General features: G+C 41.6%; 1 protein-coding gene across 1 annotated transcript in view; it reads left to right on the forward strand.

Moving 5' to 3' along the window:
• triob (trio Rho guanine nucleotide exchange factor b) overlaps positions 1 to 22,366 on the forward strand; it is a 93,123-nt gene that overhangs the window by 67,516 nt on the left and 3,241 nt on the right. The window contains exons 36-58 of the mRNA XM_083918678.1: positions 2,364 to 2,616; positions 11,446 to 11,732; positions 11,835 to 12,005; positions 13,412 to 13,507; positions 13,968 to 14,116; positions 14,295 to 14,361; positions 14,465 to 14,568; positions 14,668 to 14,737; positions 14,889 to 14,978; positions 15,067 to 15,159; positions 15,275 to 15,325; positions 15,481 to 15,558; positions 16,639 to 16,830; positions 16,985 to 17,162; positions 17,512 to 18,407; positions 19,384 to 19,634; positions 19,774 to 19,903; positions 19,999 to 20,026; positions 20,137 to 20,299; positions 20,500 to 20,621; positions 20,874 to 20,952; positions 21,721 to 21,921; positions 22,023 to 22,161. Coding sequence (XP_083774804.1) covers positions 2,364 to 2,616; positions 11,446 to 11,732; positions 11,835 to 12,005; positions 13,412 to 13,507; positions 13,968 to 14,116; positions 14,295 to 14,361; positions 14,465 to 14,568; positions 14,668 to 14,737; positions 14,889 to 14,978; positions 15,067 to 15,159; positions 15,275 to 15,325; positions 15,481 to 15,558; positions 16,639 to 16,830; positions 16,985 to 17,162; positions 17,512 to 18,407; positions 19,384 to 19,634; positions 19,774 to 19,903; positions 19,999 to 20,026; positions 20,137 to 20,299; positions 20,500 to 20,621; positions 20,874 to 20,952; positions 21,721 to 21,921; positions 22,023 to 22,161 — 3,888 coding nt within the window. The remainder of the gene's footprint in view (positions 1 to 2,363; positions 2,617 to 11,445; positions 11,733 to 11,834; positions 12,006 to 13,411; positions 13,508 to 13,967; positions 14,117 to 14,294; positions 14,362 to 14,464; positions 14,569 to 14,667; positions 14,738 to 14,888; positions 14,979 to 15,066; positions 15,160 to 15,274; positions 15,326 to 15,480; positions 15,559 to 16,638; positions 16,831 to 16,984; positions 17,163 to 17,511; positions 18,408 to 19,383; positions 19,635 to 19,773; positions 19,904 to 19,998; positions 20,027 to 20,136; positions 20,300 to 20,499; positions 20,622 to 20,873; positions 20,953 to 21,720; positions 21,922 to 22,022; positions 22,162 to 22,366) is intronic.

A 22,366-nucleotide genomic window follows, 5' to 3' on the forward strand; every position in this document is an offset into this window, starting at 1 on the left:
GTGTCAACTCCGTGATGGAATCTGGTATCTTCGGTCCAATTTGGTTAGCAGACTCACAAAGCCGTCCCTGCTACTGCTGCTGCCCCTAAAGCGGTGCTCTAGCTTGACACACCTCCTTGTGCTTGATCTTGGTCACAAAGTTGCTTCTACATCAGGGAAACTAGGGCAATATGGTTCCATCTGATTGGCCAGATATGTTGACAGGCAGCATCCTAATACATTACATATAGAAGTATACCATTTATCGCAGTTCAAGCTGTGTTTTGCAATACGTACTGTATATCACACATGTTAATATCGCAATGAAGGCATATTTTGGATATATTGTGTAGCACTAGTCAAAACTATCACAGACCCTTATAAATTATTCAGTGTTCTAACATACTCACAAGCAAAAACATTCAACACAGTAACACGTGCAAATATACATTTTGTTTCTCAATGTCTCAGATCTCAGATCTTTTTGAATGCTTCTCTCTGTCTTTCTCCCTGTGAGGGCTCTCTGTAAGACCTTTCATTCAAAAGGCAGTGACAGTGGTGGGTTTGTTTGTGCGCGCCCATGTTCCTGTTCGTCTCTGCTTCAGTGACTGACTTGTGTGGCAGCAGCTTTAGCCTCCCACACTCTCTTCACAGAGGATGCTCGTCTGTATGCCAGACAGGAGTGCACAGTTTTGTGTCCTCACATCTATCGATCTCACACTTTGCTTCAAACATAGAAACGTTTGAGCAATATTTTTTCTTCTAATTTTCTGGTGTTTTTTTGTTGATCGATGGACATTAGTGAGCTAAATTGTGGCAAGAATTGTTTAAAGACAAGAATGGATTAACTGCTCCTCTCCGGGGAAGAGAAACACAATAGGGAATCATTTAAGCTTCAGTAGTCTGATTGTAAGAACCCGCAGAGGAGTCCTGTTGATCGTTACAGCAACTTTTCTTCTGCCCTCCGGATGTTATAGAGAATCAGGATTGGAATTATCCGGTACTGTTTTCCCAGGGGAAATATTCTATAATAATTTAAATGAATTATGCTATTTTCAGGAGAGCATATGCTTACCTAGTGAGCAATTACTTATTGTGAATTGGGACCTTTTCAGTGCATTGCTGTAGAAATCAGACTGCTGTAGAGTTCTAGCTCTTTGGGACTTTTTGCACAATGAGGGAGTGGAAAACAATGGAGAAACTGGAGGACAGGATCTCACATCCCGTTTCTCAACTCCTCCGCTCTCTGGCTTTACCACACTACCAAAGGGTATGTTGCAAATAATGTTCTATGCAGTATTTAAACAAAACCGCACTACTGTGACATCCATACATGTGAGTTTCAGTTATATAGATCGTAAGGAGCTATATTTCATCAAATAAGAAATGTATATGCCTTTGTATTTTGTAGAATGGCAAAATTTGTGCACCTTCTAGTGTATTTTACGATATATCTTTAACCTGTGAGCACAGAAGACTTGCCGCTGTGAGCACAGAGACTGAATCCAAGCAACAGGCAGCTGCATTTTCAGTCACGTGTTGAAGAGATCAACCTATGAGAATAACCAGTGAGCAAAGTGACTAAGTCAACCTTGTTCCACCTCTGTCTAATATTACCTTTCTTTTCATAGACACTTAGCAGATCTGAGTCAGATCATCAGTGCGTTGTGCGTTGTTTTGTTCAGTTGTGCTAGAATGAGTCACCAATCCTCAGTGCATGTGAACTTTCACTTTACAGTGCTGCTAATATACTTGTGCTGTTATCAAAGGATGTTGTGTGGGAATTTAAAGAATTTAGAGCCCATTCATTCCATTCAGTGAGGTCATTTTACTGAATGAGACTGTTGGAGGAAGCATTTAAACCCGAGAAGAAGTAAAAAGTAGCATGAGAAGAAAGTACCTCAGATTTTTACTTAAGTACAGTACTTGATTAAATGTTATTTAGAAACATGACGCCATGTCGCCACTGCTGAATAACCATGCTTGTTGGCATCATCCTATAGCACCTATTCAGTAGTATCTTGATTTTTTACACTTCTTGTGGCAGTTATATTGCAATGCAGGAAAAATAATGGCACATTTTATTCATGTCTGTCTTTAAAATGTACAATCTATAGTGGAGCTGAAAGAAGGACACTTGATTGTCCTGTGTGCTCGTACTTAGTACTGAATAGACAAGATACGTATTCAAGAAGATTCTCATTCCTTCCCAGTCAATTTAGCAACAATCTAATCACTTCAATTTATCCTCACAGATAGTTATTTAGAAACTGCATTCATGCTTTTTGCAAACAAATAAAACATGAACAAATATGAACAAACAGCAGCATTTTTTTACAGCTAAACATCAAAAGATATTCACAGACATCTTTCCTCCATTTCAGCTGTCCGGTGGTTGTGAGTTGACAGTAGTGATCCATGACTTTGTGGCCAGTAATGGCGGCAGCAATGGGGAGCTGACGGTGCGACGAGGCCAGACTGTTGAGGTTCTGGAGCGACTCCACGACAAGCCAGACTGGTGCCTGGTGAGGACCACAGACCGCTCTCCAGCCCAAGAGGGCATCGTACCATGCTCCATGCTCTGTATCGCTCACTCCAGGTCCTCCATGGAGATGGAGGGGCTCTTCAACCACAAAGGTAAGATGACAATGTTTTCATACACTCACTGGCAGGAAGATTTGAAGTTATGTTGTCATATTGCGGCAAATCTGGACACATCAGAATATTAGGAAAGCTAATTGGATGTATTTGAATGTGCGGAGACAGCAAATCTACATCTACATAATCTTTTTACCTTACCCAGCAGCTGTTTGTCACATCCATGTACATATGGACACTTGAAACATTAGAGAAAGCTAATAGGATGTGTTTGTTGTGTATCACTGATGACCTGCAGAACCTTCACTTCTCACCAGACAGCTGCTTGAAGAAGAGCGCACATGTATTTCTAGGTGTTGCTATGCAACTGTGAAAAGCCTGCTCGAAGCACAGCTCTCTTTTATTATCTTAAAATAATTTCAACCTTTGAATTTGTAGCACTGTTAACATCCACAGATCTTATTACTGTGATATATTGTCTTAAACACACAGCAGCGTAAAACATTAAATATTTAACAGCCTTGTGAGGCTGCAACCCTGAAAGATGTAATGTCAGAATCTACATTTGTCATGCCCAAAGTGTCAATGTTCAAGTCATTCATGCGGTCCCCAAGGTCTTTTAACTGTGTGTGTGTGTGTGTGTTTGTTAATTATTATTGGTAAATATGTGGGATTTTTCCTGAATCCATAGACACAGACATTATATATTCACCAGTCTGATGTATATAATAATAAAATAATATTCTTTGACAATGTTTAAGATAGATTTTATAATAGCCCCCACTTAATGTATTTTATTGAATAGTTATCAAGGGTTTTAGCCTGTTAGTTCTTAGGGCCCGTCCACATGGAGATGCTTTTTCCATTAACCGCACAACTTCTTGTTTTGTTTTGGCCAACCATCCACAAGGAGGCAGCGTTTTGTGAGCCTGAAAATGGGATCTTCTAAAACATTTTATTTATTTCATAGATCTGAAAGCGGTCCCCTTGCGTTGTCGTCTGGACAGCGAAGCTGTATAATTTATTAAACAATGACATCATCTGCCTTCGACCTCTTATCCTGCACATCACGTAACAACAACAACCGTCTGTGCAGTGCTGCTGCGTAGAAGGGCTAAGGGGAGAGACAGCCCTCAATAGCCGTAGAGTCGTATTACTCTGAGCAGCATGCATGGGAATGAATTAGGCCTCGCTAGTCACTTTTTATAAATAAAATTTCTAAGAAGCTCTGAAAAGAAGCTAAATCTATTTAGAAAGTAACCGCCTATAAGTGCTTTAGGGCTGGGCTCACATCAGCACCCACTGCTCGTTGAGGACAGTAAATGCAAAGTGATACGTGCTTTCACGTCAGGCTCTCCAAAACACCACAAACATCTACAATAACACCAGAAACAGTTGGTAGATTTGTTTCTAGTTGCATTCGACAAGAAAAGTTGCCAAGAAGATTTGGAAAGTCACCAGATTTAGCGAGAAAGTCACTGGTGTTCGTATACAGCGTATCTCTGTCGCTTCTTCTCTGTTTTTAAGCTTATTTCTGTGGCAAAGTTATAGCGCCACATATAGGCCTGGCATGTGTACTACAGGGTTTTGAGTAAGTTTCAGTGGTTTCGTGTGGACGCAGATATTTCTTGAGCTGAGGTCTTTTTGTACGATCTGTTTTTGTGTGGACAAGGGCTTAATATCCAATATAAAATATTTTTCTTTATACCAATATCCAATATAAAATATTTTTCTTTATACCAATAATGCCTTGCAGTGCAGGCTTGGTCATTATGGCTGTGTCTTGTTAACTTTATCCCATCCTTTTTATACTTCCATCCTTAAACATCAACCGATACATTTCCCTGAGCATGGGGTGGGCCCAGTAGTTGGCTCAGAGGCAGTTATCAGGTGTGGGTTTTTTTTATGTCTGTCGACAAATTTGGACACCAAGATAGCGTCACAACCGTGCAAGATACAGGTTACAGGTGTGTAGTTGAAATCAAAATGAAAGCTTAAAAATGGGCATAATCCGAGCACGGGGCAGGAAGTAGGGAAGGGGCCTATAGATTGTGTAAATATCTGTTTATACAAATTATCCACTGGATGGACTGGTGTGTTGGTATGCAATGACATCTGCTGTCTTACTGTTTCTCACTGGGCCTAGGCAGTTCGGGCTGACTGCAGCCTTTTCATGATATTTTGTCTCATGTCTGCACCTGGGCCTCATATGGAATTGGTGTAAATACTTCACTCATCGAAATCATAATCTGACCAGTGCTAAACAAAGAATAAATATAGCCAACAGAAGGAAGTGAGAGGAAAGGTCTCTGTACACAGACCTTACCCTCATTTGTTGGTTGGAGTTGATGAGCTGCTGTCATCATACCATGACAGAAGTTTCTACTTGTGTCTCTCTCTCTTTAATCTGGAAGAGTGGGTGAGAGCTGCACTGCTAGTTTCTATGGTAATATAGCATACAAATATTTTGCTGGCAGCCTCTTTGTAGTCGGTCTGAGAAAGGTTTGCATACAATTATGGGAGGCTTGCATTATACAAACAGACTCACAATTAGCTGAATGATTTACTATTACAGCACAAGAAGAAGGGTATTTCCCTTCTACTTATTTTACCATTTTGACTGCAGCTCCAAATTTTATCATTTCTGTTTTGCTTACAGATGCTCTTGTTTTCATCTGTCTTTCCTTGGACCCTTGGTTGCGCCTAACCAGCCATCTGTGAGTTTGTGTGGCCAGTGGGAATGATTAAAAGGAGCTTCTCACTGCAGGGGTTACTGCGGTTAAAAAGGCTGTTGCTGAGAATGAGGAAGACAAGGCTGACAAAAAAACATCTATGCTACTTTGTCAGCCTTTTGTGTTTTCTGACCAACCAATTAGCCACTTTGTCCAAAGTTGTGGAAGTGTGACGGTTTAGGGGATTGTTGTTCTCCGGGAAATCTCCCCTTTTTCTGCTGTGTCTCACAAGCAGGAATTATTGACTGTGGGGGGCACTGTCTGTGGCTAGAATAACAGAATAGAGTGGAATGGTTCCCATACAGCAGGATTAGCCAGCAAAGTGTATAGCTGACAGCTGGTTGTCTGCTCTGATTATATGATGTGTGAAATAACAGTTTACATCTATAGTATGCACTCTGTGTGTGTGTGTGTGTGTGTGTGTGTGTGTGTGTGTGCGTGCGTGCGTGCGTGCGCGTGCGTGTGTGTTTGTGTGTGTTTCTAAGAGTTTAATCAAATCATGTGTTGTTCAGCTTACTGCTGAAACCTGTGCAAACCTACACATTCCTGTTAAATAGGGTTTCATTAACGCACTTCGCATCACATTTTCAGTTTGATTACTGGAATTCCCCGTTTACCAAAGCATGCGAGTTGACTCTCAGTGCCTCTCATAATGAAATAAATACAAAGGTACACACTTAATGATAGTGTTATTAATAAAAAAAAAAATTGTAGAAGTAGAGAGTACTGTAAGTGCAGGCCAGTGTGTGAACAAGTGTGTGCGTGTTCTTACAGGATAGAGTGTGTTTAGAGCCCAGGGAGACACACACACAAACACACACACAGTTAAACAGAGACGTCTTTGTGCATCTAGCCTGCATAGCTATGATGAAGTGAAGATGTTAAGAAAGTGTTGAAAATAGTAGTTAAGAAAAACCTCAGACTCTTGAAATCCCCCAATGGTGATTCTGAATTCCAGAAAAACAGAAATTTGTAACCAACCACTGAATATGAAACAGATTTTTACACTGAACATTTAGCCGTTCACTTTCTCCGATTTCATCACCAAGTCTATGTTTGTACTAAGCATACTGCTCAACTTGTATGCATCCTAACGCCTGTAAAATATGCACCCGCCCACACAAACTGAGTGGGTGCTTCTACAAAGGGTAATACGGTAGATGTGCTGCATGTTTACAGACATCCCCTTGGAATAGAGAGGCACAGTGGAGGCTTGCCCAATATCCTCACAGCAGCCCACTCACAAGAGAGGGAGGGAAAGGAGATACAAAGAGAGAGAGAGACAACGTCCTACTCTCTAATGCTGCATTTGACTTTTTCTTCTTACTCACACTGGACTTCACACTTTCTTTATCTGGTATTTTAGTGACGCAGTTACTTAAGAATATTTTTTTTTCTTTTAACTCTCATTCATTTCAAAAATAATTTTAGCATAGGAATTGAAAGTCAGTTGTTGTCTCTGTGGAGATGCTGTGAGGGAATATTTCAAGAGGGAATATTTCAAGACAGAATTCTGGAGGCTTGATCTTTCACTGACATGGCCCGTGGAATTGAGTCCTTAGTGTCTTTAAACCCATTTTGCTCCATGGATTCAGCACAGGGAGGACACTCTGACAACTGCAAGTTCTGGCTGCTGGACCTGGGTAGGTGCCTCCATCAATGGTGTGGAGATATATTGCAATTCTGTTTTTTAATACTATTCAGTGTAAAAACAAATGACAGGAAGGTCATGGCAAACAACTAAACTATGTTGCTCTCACTCACCAGTTTGGTATTAGTGTTTGTTCATCCAACCATGTTCAATGTTTTTTTGACAGGGTGTCCTTTGTTGTAGATGTCAGCTATTTTAAAATGGGTTGGATGCAGAAGGCATTCACTAATGAAGTATGGATTATGCTGTGGCATTAAGGCAGTGGAAGTAATTTAGTGAATGCATCATTATGTGATGAGATATTAAATCTACTGAAATCACATCAACAAGATTATATCTTTGTTTGTATCTGTATACCAGGTCAGGCAGTGCTGCACAGATGGACAGAGGGTGTAATTGTAGACCCCAGGGAGAAAAGACAATAATGAGGTTGAATAGAATAGGAAAATTGGGTGCTTCCCAATCCTTTTTCTGTTTATTGTCTGTTGTGTACAGTATGATAAAGCCTTAAAAAATGAAATATCAGTTTAACTTTGCCAGAAAAATTAGCGGGTGGTCTCGAAACTTACCCATATCTCCCATCCCATCCAAACTCCACGCCCTCCCTAGCTATTGCTGTTGGTGGCAAGCCTGCTCCAACATTGTCTACATTTTTACAGATCAGTTAGCCAAACCCCCTGGAGCTTTCCCACACACTGCACCTCCACCCCGAAAAGCTTGTCTCCAACCACACCGACTGATGTTTGTGTTTGTATCACTTCTCCTGGGGAAGATAAGACCACACTAAAGATGCTCCCCTGGTGACACCTCTGGAATCCCAGGCATGCTTCTGTGGAGTGGCACAGACTTTTGGGATGGCTCTAGCCCCTCACAGCCCCTCCCCTTTCTCCTATTCTGAGACACAGGCGCACACACAGTTGTAAATCTAGCATGTTCTATGTGGTAGCGTGAATGAGCATTGACTGAATTATGATGGCGTGACGGTAGCTAGCAGATAAATTAGAAAACATGAAGATGCGGTGGAGAGCATCTGGTGGACTCTTGGTAGGTCTAAGGAACATCAGCCCACAGAGTTCAACTGAGAGAAGAGCAGATGGAGGAATGTATTAATTTGCAGGCATGTGCGTTTTGTCTGATCTGAACTGTTTTGGGAAAATGATGTTGACTATGATGGAGATGAGACATTATAGTGGTTATAGCCACTGTATATGTTTACAGAAGATACTGAAATAAATGATCCTAATAGGGTTTTGCTGCATTAAGTTCACTCTCTTGCAGCTTTTGGGAAATGACCAACAATTGAATTCAGTGGTTCGTACATTTTATAGCAGCAGGAATGAAGAGTCTTTTAGCATTGTGTCTTACTTTAATTAAATGTGCATGGCTTACTTCTGTGACTCAGATGTAACTCTTTATCTAAAACAATGTTTAAATGAGTCACTCCTGCAAACAAATTGTGTCCCCCATTTTTCGTTCCCATGAGTGCGAGCCAGCTGTTCCTGAGGTGACACACTGCAGGCCAAAGGGCAAAAGTCATGCCCTCTGTGTGTGTATGTGTGTCACTAGAGTTATTTTCTACTGAGGAGGTATGTGTCAAGGCCGCTGACCCCATGTTTCATCCATTTACACCCCTGTTAGCACGACCTCTTCAGTCTAATCAGAGCATATAGAAAGCACCAGATGCTTATGTAACTGCTTATCTAAGTGTGAATATTTTGTTCATCATGACATATAAAGGACAGAAGGTGGATTTATGTATTGCTATTATTGCTTTTTAGCCATGGTTGAATTATTACTATTTATTTCATATTCATGCACATTAATTCACATTTCCAGGATATATAAAGTAGTGAGGCTTAACCTTTCTTTGTTATAATCCAAAATGTATGGAATTCTAATGTTAATGAACTTAGACGCAGCAAGGACTACCGTTGCACCTGAAAAACGTAAATATCGGCCGATAATATCAGACGGCTGATGTATCGTCTATCACTAGTTTGTAGGACATACTTGCTAACAGCATGGTTACACGTTAGGTTGTGACCCCAGTGTGTCTCCAGGGAGCAGGAAGCACGGTCTGTTTGCTCTACATGAGAAGCCCTGACTACTGTGTCTGGCTCCCTGGTTCATTCCATTTAAAAGCAGAAGTTTACACCTAGTTGTTAAAATATGATTTATGTACACAAGTAGGTGTGTGCTGTGAGACCTTAGTGTTGTCTGCCACTTCTAATCAAAATAGCCGAAGAGGCCAGGTTTGCAATAGAAAATAACTGTTGTGTAATGTTTTGTCCACTTACAGTTATTTACCCAATGTATTATATATAAATAATTCATCACCACCTGTACTTTTTGCTCTTAGTATGAAAAGTGGATACAAGTGCTAGTGTTGTATACTGAAGTAAAAAATATACAGAACTGCTAAAGGACTTTTTGAATAGTCTTTGGAGACCAATGATAGTAAATGCTTAGGTAATCATCGGAATTACAGCTTGAAATAGTCTCCATGATTGTACCCATGACTAAAACATTCCAGGGCAATATCGTAACAAACAGTTGTGACTGGTTTTCATTTGGCACTGCAGGGGAGATGGTGGAAGCAGGTAAAGCACACAGCTTCCCTAAAATCTATACTAAACAGTGAAGTGGTATGTAAAGATTTGTGCCAACGAAAGGGATTGTCTTCTATCAAATTGCCCTCATGCAAGATGGACAACCCACGCACACCTCCTCTTTTAATATGCACTTTGGGTAGAATTTATAGATCTCCATAGCAGTTCAGGCTTTTCCTTCCCTGGGAGATAGAACAGTATCTTTGTGTCTTGTAAAAACTAAATTGCAGGATGAATACAGGATAAAAAAAGATGTGTTCTCACCTGCTCTGCTTTGACTTATTCACGTTATTGCTCGCCTGACTCACAGCTAAGAAAAATCTTAGTGAGTCAACTTAAGTGTTGCAGAATCAGTGAAAGATCATGACTATTATTGCTCAGGGTATACTGAAGATATCTCCAAATGACCCAGGCTCTGTCAGAGTGAGATGGTGAGAGGAGTCTCACATAAGATGGCTTTAGAGTCTTAATGGTGTGGGAGATGCTTGTTATTCTGAGAACTGTGTTTTCTTTTTCGCTTGCATGCGATGTGAGAACACATGCTTCGTATCAGCAGAGCGCAGTTAAAATAAGTCTCCCAGAGGCTGAATACTGACTTGCACGTTCACATGCAGATCATTTCATTCAGGCTGTGTAGAAGTGTCCAATGAGGAAAGGCAGAATTTCCACACCTGATTACACTGAAGCGCGAATCTCTCAAACCTTTCACTCATTAGTCAAGCTGCTGCACAGTATCCTTTAATATAGACAATTCAGTTGATGTGTTTTTAAAGAAATAAAAAAAACACATTGTATTATTTTCTGTATTCAGCTTTGACACTCAACAACTCACAATGTGGTGTAATAGGAGGAGGTCATCGTCGTTGAACATTTTCTGCTGAGATCTTCCTACACAAATAAATCATTTCTAATTTAGTTTAACTACAGCACTGGTCAGCTTTGCATTTAAAAGGATCAGAGCATCAGTTTCGGAGTGTAGTCAGATGCTTTTAATGAGAACTATGTATCCCTGGAATGTCCAGCTTTTGATAGACATTAAGAGTTACTCTTCTCATCATTAGGTGATCGCCAAAGTTCCTTGTCATACCTAGGGGGTTATTTTTCTTTACTCTATTGTATTGGCGGCAGAGTAAGGGATATTCCTAAACAATGCTCTAACCTTTTGGAATGTACAGTATGACAGAGCACAAAGAAATCCAACCTCAACATTATCATCCCAAAACTCCTCCTTGGTCAGATGGCTTGTTGAGCCAGTTGAGGGTTCAATCTCTTCATTCAGCTGCACTTTTATTGATGCCAAAGAAAACAAATGAAAGGATGTCAGGGTAATAGAGGAGAAAGGGGATTAGGCTTTATATAGGAAGCAGAACCGGAGTGAATGAGCAGACGGGTGACACAGACATGTGGATGTATCTTTGAAGTATTCAGACAAAGCCCCAAGCATCCCTTTATCCTGTTATTAGTTTTTCATTGCTCCATCACTAGTGATAGAGCTTTCCTCCTACAGATTCCCTAAGGTGCCACCATCGCTGTGAGGAGGAGGCCAGCCTGCCTACTGCATACATCACATACAAACAAACAAAAGCACATAGTTTTATCATATACCGTCTTTCCTCATTTTTCTTTGACTATAGTGTTCATGGTTTATTACACAACTTGAGGCAAACATTAACTACTAATTGTGTAGGGTTAGAGTCTAACTCTATAGCATTACTCTCTAAAACATTAATCAAATGGGTTATGGGTTTCAATATCCTGTTTGGATGTTTTGGTGAGATAACACTTACAGAATTTGTACATTTGGATAACAGATTATGCTGCTATACTTGTTATAATATCATTATCAATCTTATTCTTTTCTCCCTTTCACCACTAGACACCTTGTCTGTATCCAGTAACGACGCCCTACAACCAGGCTCCAGCCAAACACTTGGTCATCACAGCTCACCAGGCCCCAAACGTCCCGGGAACACCTTAAGGAAGTGGCTGACCAGCCCCGTGCGGCGGCTGAGCTCCGGCAAAGCTGACGGCCACATCAAGAAACTCGCCCACAAGCACAAGAAGAATCGCGAGGTCACAAGGAAGAACATGGACACATTGGGCGGCTCGCAGAAGGACTCTGACGACAGCGCTGCCACGCCACAGGATGAAACACTGGAGGAAGTAAGAACAAATAAATCAGTGGATAAATTACCCTGTCTGAACATTCGCACACACAGTTTTGGTTCTGACCTGTCAGCTGAAAATCATTGTTCTTCTCTCCAGCGTATGCGTAATGAGGGGCTGAGCAGTGGTACGCTGTCCAAGTCTTCCTCATCAGGCATGCAGAGCTGTGGTGAGGAGGAAGGAGAGGAGGGGGCAGACGCTGTTCCTCTACCTCCCCCTATGGCCATCCAGCAACACAGCCTGCTGCAGCCCGATTCCCAAGATGACAAGGTTGGTCACACCAGGCAATCTAAACATGTACACACACTCCACATTTTCCCAGACAATGGTATGCAGAAAACCCAATGCACAATACCACCCAAGACATACATGGGTGTTTTGCGTTTAAGCTTAACCCGATCAAAATACTTTTGTTTTTGTACTGTATCTAAAATAGTCCAAACATGCTGCATCAGGAATATGGTGGCAAAAAGCATGAGACAGGAATTAACATGAACAGACTTTTCCACTTGGATTTGTAAATCTAAAGAGAAAATATTCTTGGTTTATTTTGCTCATTTCTAATATTCATTTTGGCAGCCAGATTTTTGTGTTTGGTTCAATATTGAGGTCGATAACACAACTGAACTTTTACTTTGACACTAATAACTTTTCTTTTTTTCTCTTATTTTCTTGATGGTTGCATGTTCCTCCCTTCAGCATTACGTTGATTTCTGTTCTGCTTCTCTTCTTTCCCAGTTTCCCTATCTCTCCATTTAAACCACTTCATTATCTTCAATTTGGATCCTTCTTTGTTATAGTTATTTTTTCTTGCCTTTTGGTTTTCTGTCTTTCACCAACTAACCGTCCTTCCCCTGAAGTGTAATTGTTCTACTGTTGCTGAAGTGAATACTCCATTCATGTGTTGCTGCAGTAGTGAGGTGTATGTGCGACTAAGGGCGCACTCGCACTTGGCCCAGATGATCCATGCCATGGTTTAGCGTGATATAATCAGGTCAAAGCTTGTGCTCGTACATGTGCATACGTGCTTTACTAAAGCACCCCTCTCTCAACCGGGCCGCAGCCGGGATGTGTGCTGTGCCTAGGCACAGAACAGTTGTGCTCACACTGGTCAAACAAACTAGGCATTATCCATCATTCGTGTTTTGGCACGATATGAATGTATAGAGTGAGTAGCCCATAAATGGTGAATTCCCATTAAGGCTGGTTTTGACTGGGGGATCCTTTTAAAACTGTCTGCCACTACAGTATGCTGCAGAATGGGCTCTGTTGCACAGGCAAACCTTCCCTCCAATGGAGTATTAAGCAACACTGTTTGCTGTAATTAAGTAGTAATGGCGCTCTTGCTGGAAGATCAGTCCAATCCCAGAGCTTGCCCTTGACCTAAACCCACCTCATAACTGTTAACCCTGTGTCCCCGAGACCAGTCTATGATTGGCTCAAACTTGGCCCCCAGCTAAACCTTTTATTAGGGAGATCACACCCACCAAGTCCTTATTTGGACATGTGGCATATCGGGGTCCAAACTCAACAATGGTGAGCCTGATCACATTAACAGTTGTACGCATTGAAAATATATGACTCCTGTACACATGCAGCTGTTCCAAGTTTATAGTTGTCATGTATTACACCTTAACCGTTAACTGTCTTTCTTCCATGTTCTCTCCCTTTTTCAGTCTGCATCTCGTATGTCCGCTCGTCCAAACAGTTCAGAGACTCCCAGTGCTGCTGAACTAGTCAGTGCCATCGAAGAGCTGGTGAAGAGCAAGATGGTGAGATAAAAATCATAAACAAAACTCACAAGGACTCTCAAATTTGGCACAATTGTACACAGAACAATTCTAATAGATTAATGTACAAGCACACACATTTTTCTGATGTTGTTGATAGAGAAAGACATTATAGCCTAGTCATCTGTCAGGACTGTGAGTCTCTATGCCAGCTGTCCACTGATCCAACAAATGGGCATTTCACTCTGACCAATATCCCCAACACACACATGCCCACTGGTTTACATACAGTATGGCCACATATCAAAATAAAGTTAATACAGTTCAATTAAAAATGCTTACAAAAAGATGAGATCACATACTGTTGATACTCTTTCAGCCTTTTATTTTTCTTCAGTTTTCTTTTCAGCTCAGTGACATTTTTTTCTTCCTTCATTCTTCTGTTCTTTCTTCTTTGCACTTCGTCCCTGCTCTCCCTGCCGCTATGCCGATCTTTCCTCAGTCACTTGAGGATCGTCCCAGTTCTCTGTCAGTAGAGCAGGGCGACAGCAGCTCTCCCTCCCTCAACCCCTCTGACAACTCCCTCCTCTCCTCCTCCTCACCCATCGATGAGATGGATGAGCGCAAATCTGGCTTCTTCAAGAGACGACAGTGAGTTATAAGTCCAAGTCCTGTTAATGTTTTGATAAACAAAGGCTGCTTGAGTTCAATCAGTTAATCACATTTGTTTTCATTTGAGTGCTTATATGGAACATTTCTGATGTTCATCCACAGCTGAGTGCATTACATTTATATTACACAGTGACAATTTCTGTTTTGTGTCTCCCAGTTATGTGCTTCTGGAGCTGGTGGAGACTGAGAGAGACTATGTCAGAGATCTGGGATCAGTGGTGGAGGTAAATACAGATATTAAAGTATCCAAACATAAGCTTTCGGAGATTGCTTTTTAGTCCCTGTTTGCTGTATGTTTTACAAATGAGTCGACTTTCCCCCTTTCAGGGCTACATGAGCAGGATGAAAGAGGAAGGAGTTCCAGATGACATGAGAGGAAAAGACAAGATCGTCTTTGGAAACATCCATCAGATCTATGACTGGCACAAAGAGTATGCTGGCAGTCGTTCCAGTTAATTCCACTACAAATGTTTTTAAAGTGGTATTAGCATGAAGACAAATCATGGGTTTCTCTCTTGATTGGTCCACAGTCTTTTCCTGGGAGAGCTTGAGAAGTGTTTGGAGGATCCTGACAGGTTGGCTCCTTTATTTGTCAAACAGGTAAGGAACCTATTCACATCGTTGAATCTTAAATCATCAAGTACATTTTGTTGAATTAAAAAGAGAGAAAGAAAATAATATTCTCTAGGCTCTCATGTGTTTTCTCACTTCTAAAAGCTACCTTTGTTTTCTGTTTTTGTTCTGATTGCAGGAGCGGAGGCTACACATGTACATCGTGTACTGCCAGAACAAACCTAAATCTGAGCACATAGTGTCAGAGTACATCGATACTTACTTTGAAGTAAGATTCTTTTCACCTAACAGAACCCCCAGAAAGTTATCTTTTTACATTGGTGATGATCAAAGATAATAATATTTTTATATTTCAGGACCTCAAGCAGCGTTTGGGCCACAGATTGCAGATAACTGACCTGCTAATCAAACCCGTCCAACGTATAATGAAGTACCAGTTACTACTGAAGGTAGAGCCACCATAGTCTTCTTACTTACTGCAGGCTGCTTTCATGCTAAGCAAAAGTGCTCTTCATATTGAACATACCATATTGATAACAATCAACATCTTCCTATACATCACAGGATCTTCACAAAATTTCTAAGAAGGCTGGAGTGGATACGACAGAGCTGGAGGTAATGTGATGCTCAGGTTGCAGCTCAAACTTTCTTTAAGAGATGATGTACCATATTCTATTGTTTATGCAAAGACTCCAATCCTCAATTTTTTTTACTTGATTTTCTTGCAATTTGTCACTTACAGTTTGTCTTACTCTCATGTTCTACTATAGAAAGCTGTAGAGGTGATGTGCGTGGTCCCCAAGCGCTGCAATGACATGATGAATGTTGGGCGCCTTCAAGGCTTCGATGTAAGACTGCTCTTCGCAAGTTTGTGCATCTCTGTGTCTGTCTGTGTGTGTTCGGACAACTATACTGAATTTAATGAGGTATCAATGTTAAAGGTTGAATATGGAGAATGAGCAGAACACCGTCATCTAGTGTGTCAAAATTGTAGTCGCAACAACAAAAAATAATTCCAGCAGTCGGGTTGCCAACTTCATTGCCTAGTGTGTCGAGTGATCAGCCTGCGCCATTTCAAGTGATGAATCATACAAGGTAACAACTAATTTCGACTAATCAATTCAATTTATAACAGTATTTAAGTCTTTCTTTGAGTTATGTGAAATCGATTAGCTAGCTCTCAACTCAACATGATTCCTTGTTTCTGTAGCCTAATCGGCGTGAGCAGAGCAGCAGCTTCCACAGCAGTGACAGTGAGGCTGAAGGCTGTTACCGTAAGGCCTTAAGTAAACATGAAAGTTAGCTTTCCAATCAGGGAAAAACATAGCCATTTCAGCGTGTGTTTTAATGTTGTTGAACTCCTTTATCTCAGTCCATAGAGTGAATGCTTGGCCTATATTAACTCCCATCTCCAGTCACTCAGCTGCTGGGACAAATAAGCAGCTGCAGGATTGGCAAACGCCATTTCACCCAGTGCCAGCCTACAGTAGCTGCACCTAACAACAGACAACCATGGCAACCCGCAATGCTGTGGCCACTATTGGCTGGTAAAGTGTAAACAGAACATGACAGAAAGTAATTGTCAAACCTGATACTCAGACTAAATATATTTTTTATGGAAAAGCAATACTTTCATTATGTACGCCTCAGAAAGCCCTCTGTATTTTTGTTTTAATATAGCTAAAGATTCTACATATTCAACCTTTAATAGTTTAAACCCAGCAGAAAATAGTTTCTAATTTCAGTCAACTGCCACTAGGTGTCAGTGTGCACTCATTCTTTACAAGTGCTGTCAGTACTGTGCTATTGGACATTACTTTTATTTTTTTCTCATCTACTCCAAATTTAAGTAGTGAAAAACTTAGAAGAACATGCTCTCCTCCACTGTCTTATAATATTTTTTCTCTCTGCTCTCCCTCTTTCATCAGGGTAAAATTGTGGCACAGGGCAGATTGCTCCTCCAAGACACCTTCATGGTGTCAGACCAGGATGGAGGACTTCTGTCCAGGATGAAAGAGAGGAGAGTCTTCCTGTTTGAGCAGATTGTCATCTTCAGTGAGCCCATAGACAAAAAGAAGGGATTCTCTACTCCTGGGTACCTCTTCAAGAACAACATCAAGGTAAGTGCAGCTCAGTGAAACCACAGAGAGATACTGCAAAAAAAAGCCAGTATTGATAAAATTACACTCTCTATGTATGTACCTTTTTCACTACCACACTTCCTCATTCTTCCTTCATCTTCTCTCTTCCTCTTTTCTATTCTCATCATTTTAGGTGAGCTGGTTGGGTTTAGAAGAAAATACAGATGACCCCTGCAAGTTCACACTCACCTCCAGATCATCTAGTGGCAACCTAGAGAGGTACACCCTCCATTCAATGAGCCCTGGAGTCAGTCAAGTCTGGGTTCACCAGGTCAGCCAGATACTGGAGAACCAGCGAAATTTCCTCAATGGTAAGAGAATAATGGTGCATTTTATTGAGCACTCAAAATTACAGGCTTATACAAAAATTATGCTGGACTGTCCTTTAGTGGAAATATAATTTTTTTTTTTGATTTATCAGGATTGTACTACAACATTTTCAACCTCTTAGACCTAAATAATCTCTAGTGTTTTCTTAAGGTTTCTGTCTCTTTGAAACTCTCTCTCCCTTTGCTGCAAGTCGCCCCCTCTATCTCTCACCCCATATCCTGTCTGTCCTATCTAATAAAAGGCTTGAAAACTGCCAAAAATCTAATCTTTAAGAAAAAAAAAATATAGATATATACACTATTGTGACATGACTCACATCTTCTCCCACAGCTCTGACATCCCCCATAGAGTACCAGAGGAACCACGTGGGTGGTGGTGGGCCATGCTGTCCACCCAGCAGTAGCAGCAGTAGCACTGGAGGCCTGCCAGGAGGCAGCAGCTCTAACAGTACTTCCAACATGGGAGGGGGAGGTGGCGGCGGTGGCTCTGGAGGATCAGGGAGCAGCTCCTCTTCTCTGTGCGCCCCTCGCTCCCGACCCTCCCGCATCCCTCAGCCATCTTCACGCCTCCCCCAGCCTGTCCACCACCACCACCCCCCGGGCCCTGAGGGGCCCGACAGATCAGCAGGTATGTGGTCACCCTGCCACCCTCAGTCCCTTCAGTCCCTCCCCTCTAACCCCTACTCAGACACCACCACCAATGGAAAGGTGTTAGCCTCAGAGGTTCCTAAGATGAGGATGCTGGATAGTCCTCATGGAAGTAACAGTAATAACAGTAACATATCATCAGACAGCACGGAGGGTAGTGATAAACCAGGTCTGGCATGCCATGAAGAAACCCAGAAACATCAAATGGCTGCTATACCACAAATGGCTGTGGCTCCTCTGAATTTGCCCCTAAAAAGCCCTCGAGTTGGGACAGTTTCTCCTCTGATTTCACCTCAGTCCCCTGGAGGCGGAGGAAAGGAAGCATTAGTTCCCTCCAGCCCAGCTCACAAAGGAAACTCTTTCTGGGCTATGGTCCCCGCTGTGCCTCCCTCTCCCGACAGCCGGCCTGGTTCCTTCTCCTACCCCGGTGACAGTGGTGGTTGCGGGGACTCTTTGGGCAGAGGAAGCCATGGGACCCCCTCTCATCACCGCCACTCCACCCATAGTAAGGACATAGACCGCATGAGCACCTGCTCCTCCACCAGCGAGCAGTCCATACAATCCACCCAGAGTAATGGGGTAAGATGCCAAGCCAAGACCCAGGCTTTAGTGACGTCTAGAGCTACTCACTCACTAGTCACTAACCCCGCCCTCACTGACTGGCTGTCTGTCAGTCACCTTGCCGCTGGCTCTGAGAATGGCTTGTACATGCAACGACTACTACACTGGAGATTAACAGCTACCTGAGTGCACTAACTTCAACAACAGTGTGTCTGAGAGAGAATTTTCTGGCTAACAGTGTGGATCTGACTCAAGGAGCAACTGTTGTATCTGCTTTTTTTGACCCTTCCAGCTTCAGTATTTGTTTGCTTCTCTACTGCAGCTAATAGACATTAACAGACACAAAGCAATCTAAAAAAAACACCATTTCTCTTTGATCTTTTTCATTCATACTTTCAAGGGAATACAGTCATGCGATAATCAAAACCTTTTCACGTATGAGGTGCTGTTTCATGTGTTACGTGCTTTCTCCTTTTTTCCTATAATGGTTAGCCTTGAGACCAAACCATCTCCTGTTTGCTTCACTTCAACCTGCTCTGCGTATCTTCTATATTTCTTCTTTGATATTGTTTTTTTACTTCAACTTCTTTTTGGAACCACAAATTTCAGTATTTCGGCATTTGACCTGAGGATCCTAACATCTGCTTTACATCTTCTCAGAACTGAACTTCTGTCTAAAATCACTTCTCAGTCATCACTATAGATGTAAACGGTTGCTTTAACTATATCTATGCAAGATAATAGCATTTTGCAATTCTTCCTGCATGCATCAAACATAATAGCAAGGTCATTTTTGTGTGTAACCATCAATCAAATCCTGCATTTGATTGGTGTGAAGCTACTGATACAGTTCTGTACTTCATACTACTTTTTCAGGAATGCATGTGTGTATTTTAATGTGTGGTTGTGGGGGCACATGCAGTCTCATATTGTGCTCTGTTTAAACAATGTTGTGTGTTTAAGTCTGAAGTTGTACACTCTTCTTCTCTGACAGAGTGAAAGCAGTAGCAGCAGCAGTGTGTCCACCATGTTGGTGACCCAGGACTATGTGGCAGTGAAGGAGGATGAGATCAGTGTGGTACAGGGCGAGGTGGTTCAAATGCTAGCCAGTAACCAACAAAACATGTTCCTGGTGTATCGGGCGTCTAATGAGCACTGCCCTGCTGCTGAGGGCTGGATCCCTGGCTATGTATTAGGACATACCTCAACCTCCATCACACCCGAACTGCCCGAAGGAACCATCAAGTAAGACAATGAGACATGTTTCCTGTTGTTGAGACAAAAACAAGCAAGTGCAAATCAAATCCATCGATCAGAATTCATCATGATTATGCAAAACAAAGTAGAAACAGGGTTTTCTCCCTTCTGGTTTCGTTTGCCTTAGGAAATCATTATCATGGCACACAGCACTCCGTATCCGCCGGAAGTCTGAGAAAAGAGATAAGGAGGGCAGGAAGATGGATAATGGCTACCGCAAGTCTCAGGATGGCCTCATCAACAAAGTCTCTGTCAAGGTAGAGAGTGTTAAGATCATTTTTACAAACTCAATGAATTTGCTTTTTACATTTTAGTTTGTGCAAGAAATCTAATTTTGTCCTTTTCATTACAGCTTCTAAATCCCAACTTCATCCATGATGGTAAGTACTTTGGGGCTGTTACTTTGAAGCTTGTAACTCATATCATGTATGGAAACATGATATGGGATTCAAGGTGCAGTATCACTTTCATCTTTTTCTTTTTTTTCTAGCTCCTCCAGAATTCCTCACCCCTGTTAGCGATGTAGCATGTGAGGGTGGCGACAGTGTTACTCTGAGATGTAAAGTGTGTGGTCGACCCCGGGTCACCGTCACTTGGCGTGGACCTGACAACAACACTCTGAGCAACAACGGACACTACAGCGTTACTTACAGGTGACAACATATGTCTGATCGTCATTTTCAGTGACCTAAATGAAACATCAGGTTTGTGGAATATCAAGCCTTAATTCTGAGTAAGATGAAATGCCAGTACGTTTGGCAATTCACAAGTTTCATCATTTGGAGAAAATCTCACTATAGCATGGTGCACCTGGTTCCACGGTTGATCTCTCCTCCTTTCTGTCTTTCCACAGTGAGACAGGAGAGGCAGCTCTTCGTATCCTGGGAGTGACTGTAGAGGACAGCGGTGTGTACACCTGTGTTGCCGCAAATATAGCAGGCTCTGTCACCTCCTCCGCCAGCCTCAGAGTCTCAGGTGAGAGTCTTGTGGTATAAACTTTTACCTATTCAGTGGCCAGTGAGCTAACTGCATATGTTCTGTAAAGCTTAATTATTGGGTACATCGTGGTACTAACACCAGCACAAAAACTGTACATATTAATTAAACTTTAATTTCTGTCTGTCACATAAAAAAGAAAAAGTGCTACTTAATTAAGTATGTTTGCTTTGGAAAGCATTTCCTTTTTTAGTGTACTTAATATATTCTGAATACAACATGTGTTCTCAGGAACCCCTGATGATGGCAGTGAAGTCCTCTGGAAAAGCAGCTTTGAGTCTCACTACACAGAGATCACTGAACTAGGAAGGTAAGAATGTACAGATAAACATCCCCTTTATTTTAACTCATGTAATATCCCAGGTGTTTGACATTCATGTGCTGTTTTTTGACCACATCAAGGCTAATAAATCTTCAATATGAAATACACTGTTATCAGTGTCATTAATAGCAGTCGTTAGTAGGGCTGTCCTTGATAATATAAATTCTTAGGCAGCAAACACTTGTAAGATTTTGTCTATTAATCAGTTAATTGTTTTGTCGATAGGTCTGTAAAACTGAGTTTCTCCTCATAGAGTTATGCAAAAAAAACAATTTAAATCTTGTGTTTACCAGAGATTTGCTAAAAAGTTTCTCGGAAAGAAGTCAGTGAAAAAAAGTATTTAAAAAATGACTAATCAGCTTCAAGAAACTTTAGTTGTCAAAGACCAAAATGACAGAGAGGCGGCAGCCCTAGTAGTTAAGTAGAATTTACGGTATTTGGAGGAGGAATTGAAAGGTCTGTCTAATTTCCCTTCCTAACTAAGACCTGCTTCTTATGACCAAGACTGATCTGAGAAATCTAAGTGCATGTCATCATTATCATCAACGGATTTTGCCAGTTATATCTCGTCCAGTCTATATAGATACAGTACAGTACATGTAAGGGAGAAGATTAAAGAACGGTTGTCACAATTTAAAACAAGTAAAGCAGTCACTGAAGGATTTGAAAGTTTACCTGACATCCAGGGTGAGGTAAAAGTAATATATATTTAATGGGTATTCATATGTTCTTCTGACCCTTGTTTCTGCTCCCTAGGGGCCGGTTCTCGGTGACTAAGCGGTGTGACCAGAGAGGGAGTAAACGGACAGTTGCAGCAAAACACATTAACAAGAAGCTGCTACGTAGAGAGCAGGTGCTGCAAGAAGTCAGACTCCTCCAGGCTCTGGACCATCCCAACCTGGTCAAGCTGCTGGACATGTATGAGACAGCCAACAGCTACATACTTGTACAAGAGATGTAAGTACACTTGTGTTTCCCAGTAGCTGGTGTGACTGCAGATTATTTTCAGAAATTACGAATTAGACGTACAAATGTATTATGTGTTTCTGTTTCTTCAGGGCAGACCAGGGACGTTTCCTGGACTATATAGTCAGCTGGGGCAACCTGACAGAGGAGAAGGTGGCTCTCTACCTCAGAGATATTCTGGAAGCCCTCAACTACCTGCACAGCTGGAGGATAGCACACCTTGATCTCAAAGTAAAAAGCAAACATGGCCAGAATTACCTGATTCCAGCTTCTTCAAAGAGAACATTTTTGTTTTTTCTTCAGCCAATATGACGGCTGAATTAATATCTATGGGTTTTGGGCTGTAAAGAAACCTAACTCATGATGATTTTCAGTTGTTTCCTCATCAGCATTTAAATTCATTTATTTTGTACAATTTAAGTGAGTGAGTGAGCAA

This window comes from Echiichthys vipera (genome assembly GCF_963691815.1).
Source record: "Echiichthys vipera genome assembly, chromosome: 8".
NCBI classification, from domain to species: Eukaryota; Metazoa; Chordata; class Actinopteri; order Perciformes; family Trachinidae; genus Echiichthys; species Echiichthys vipera.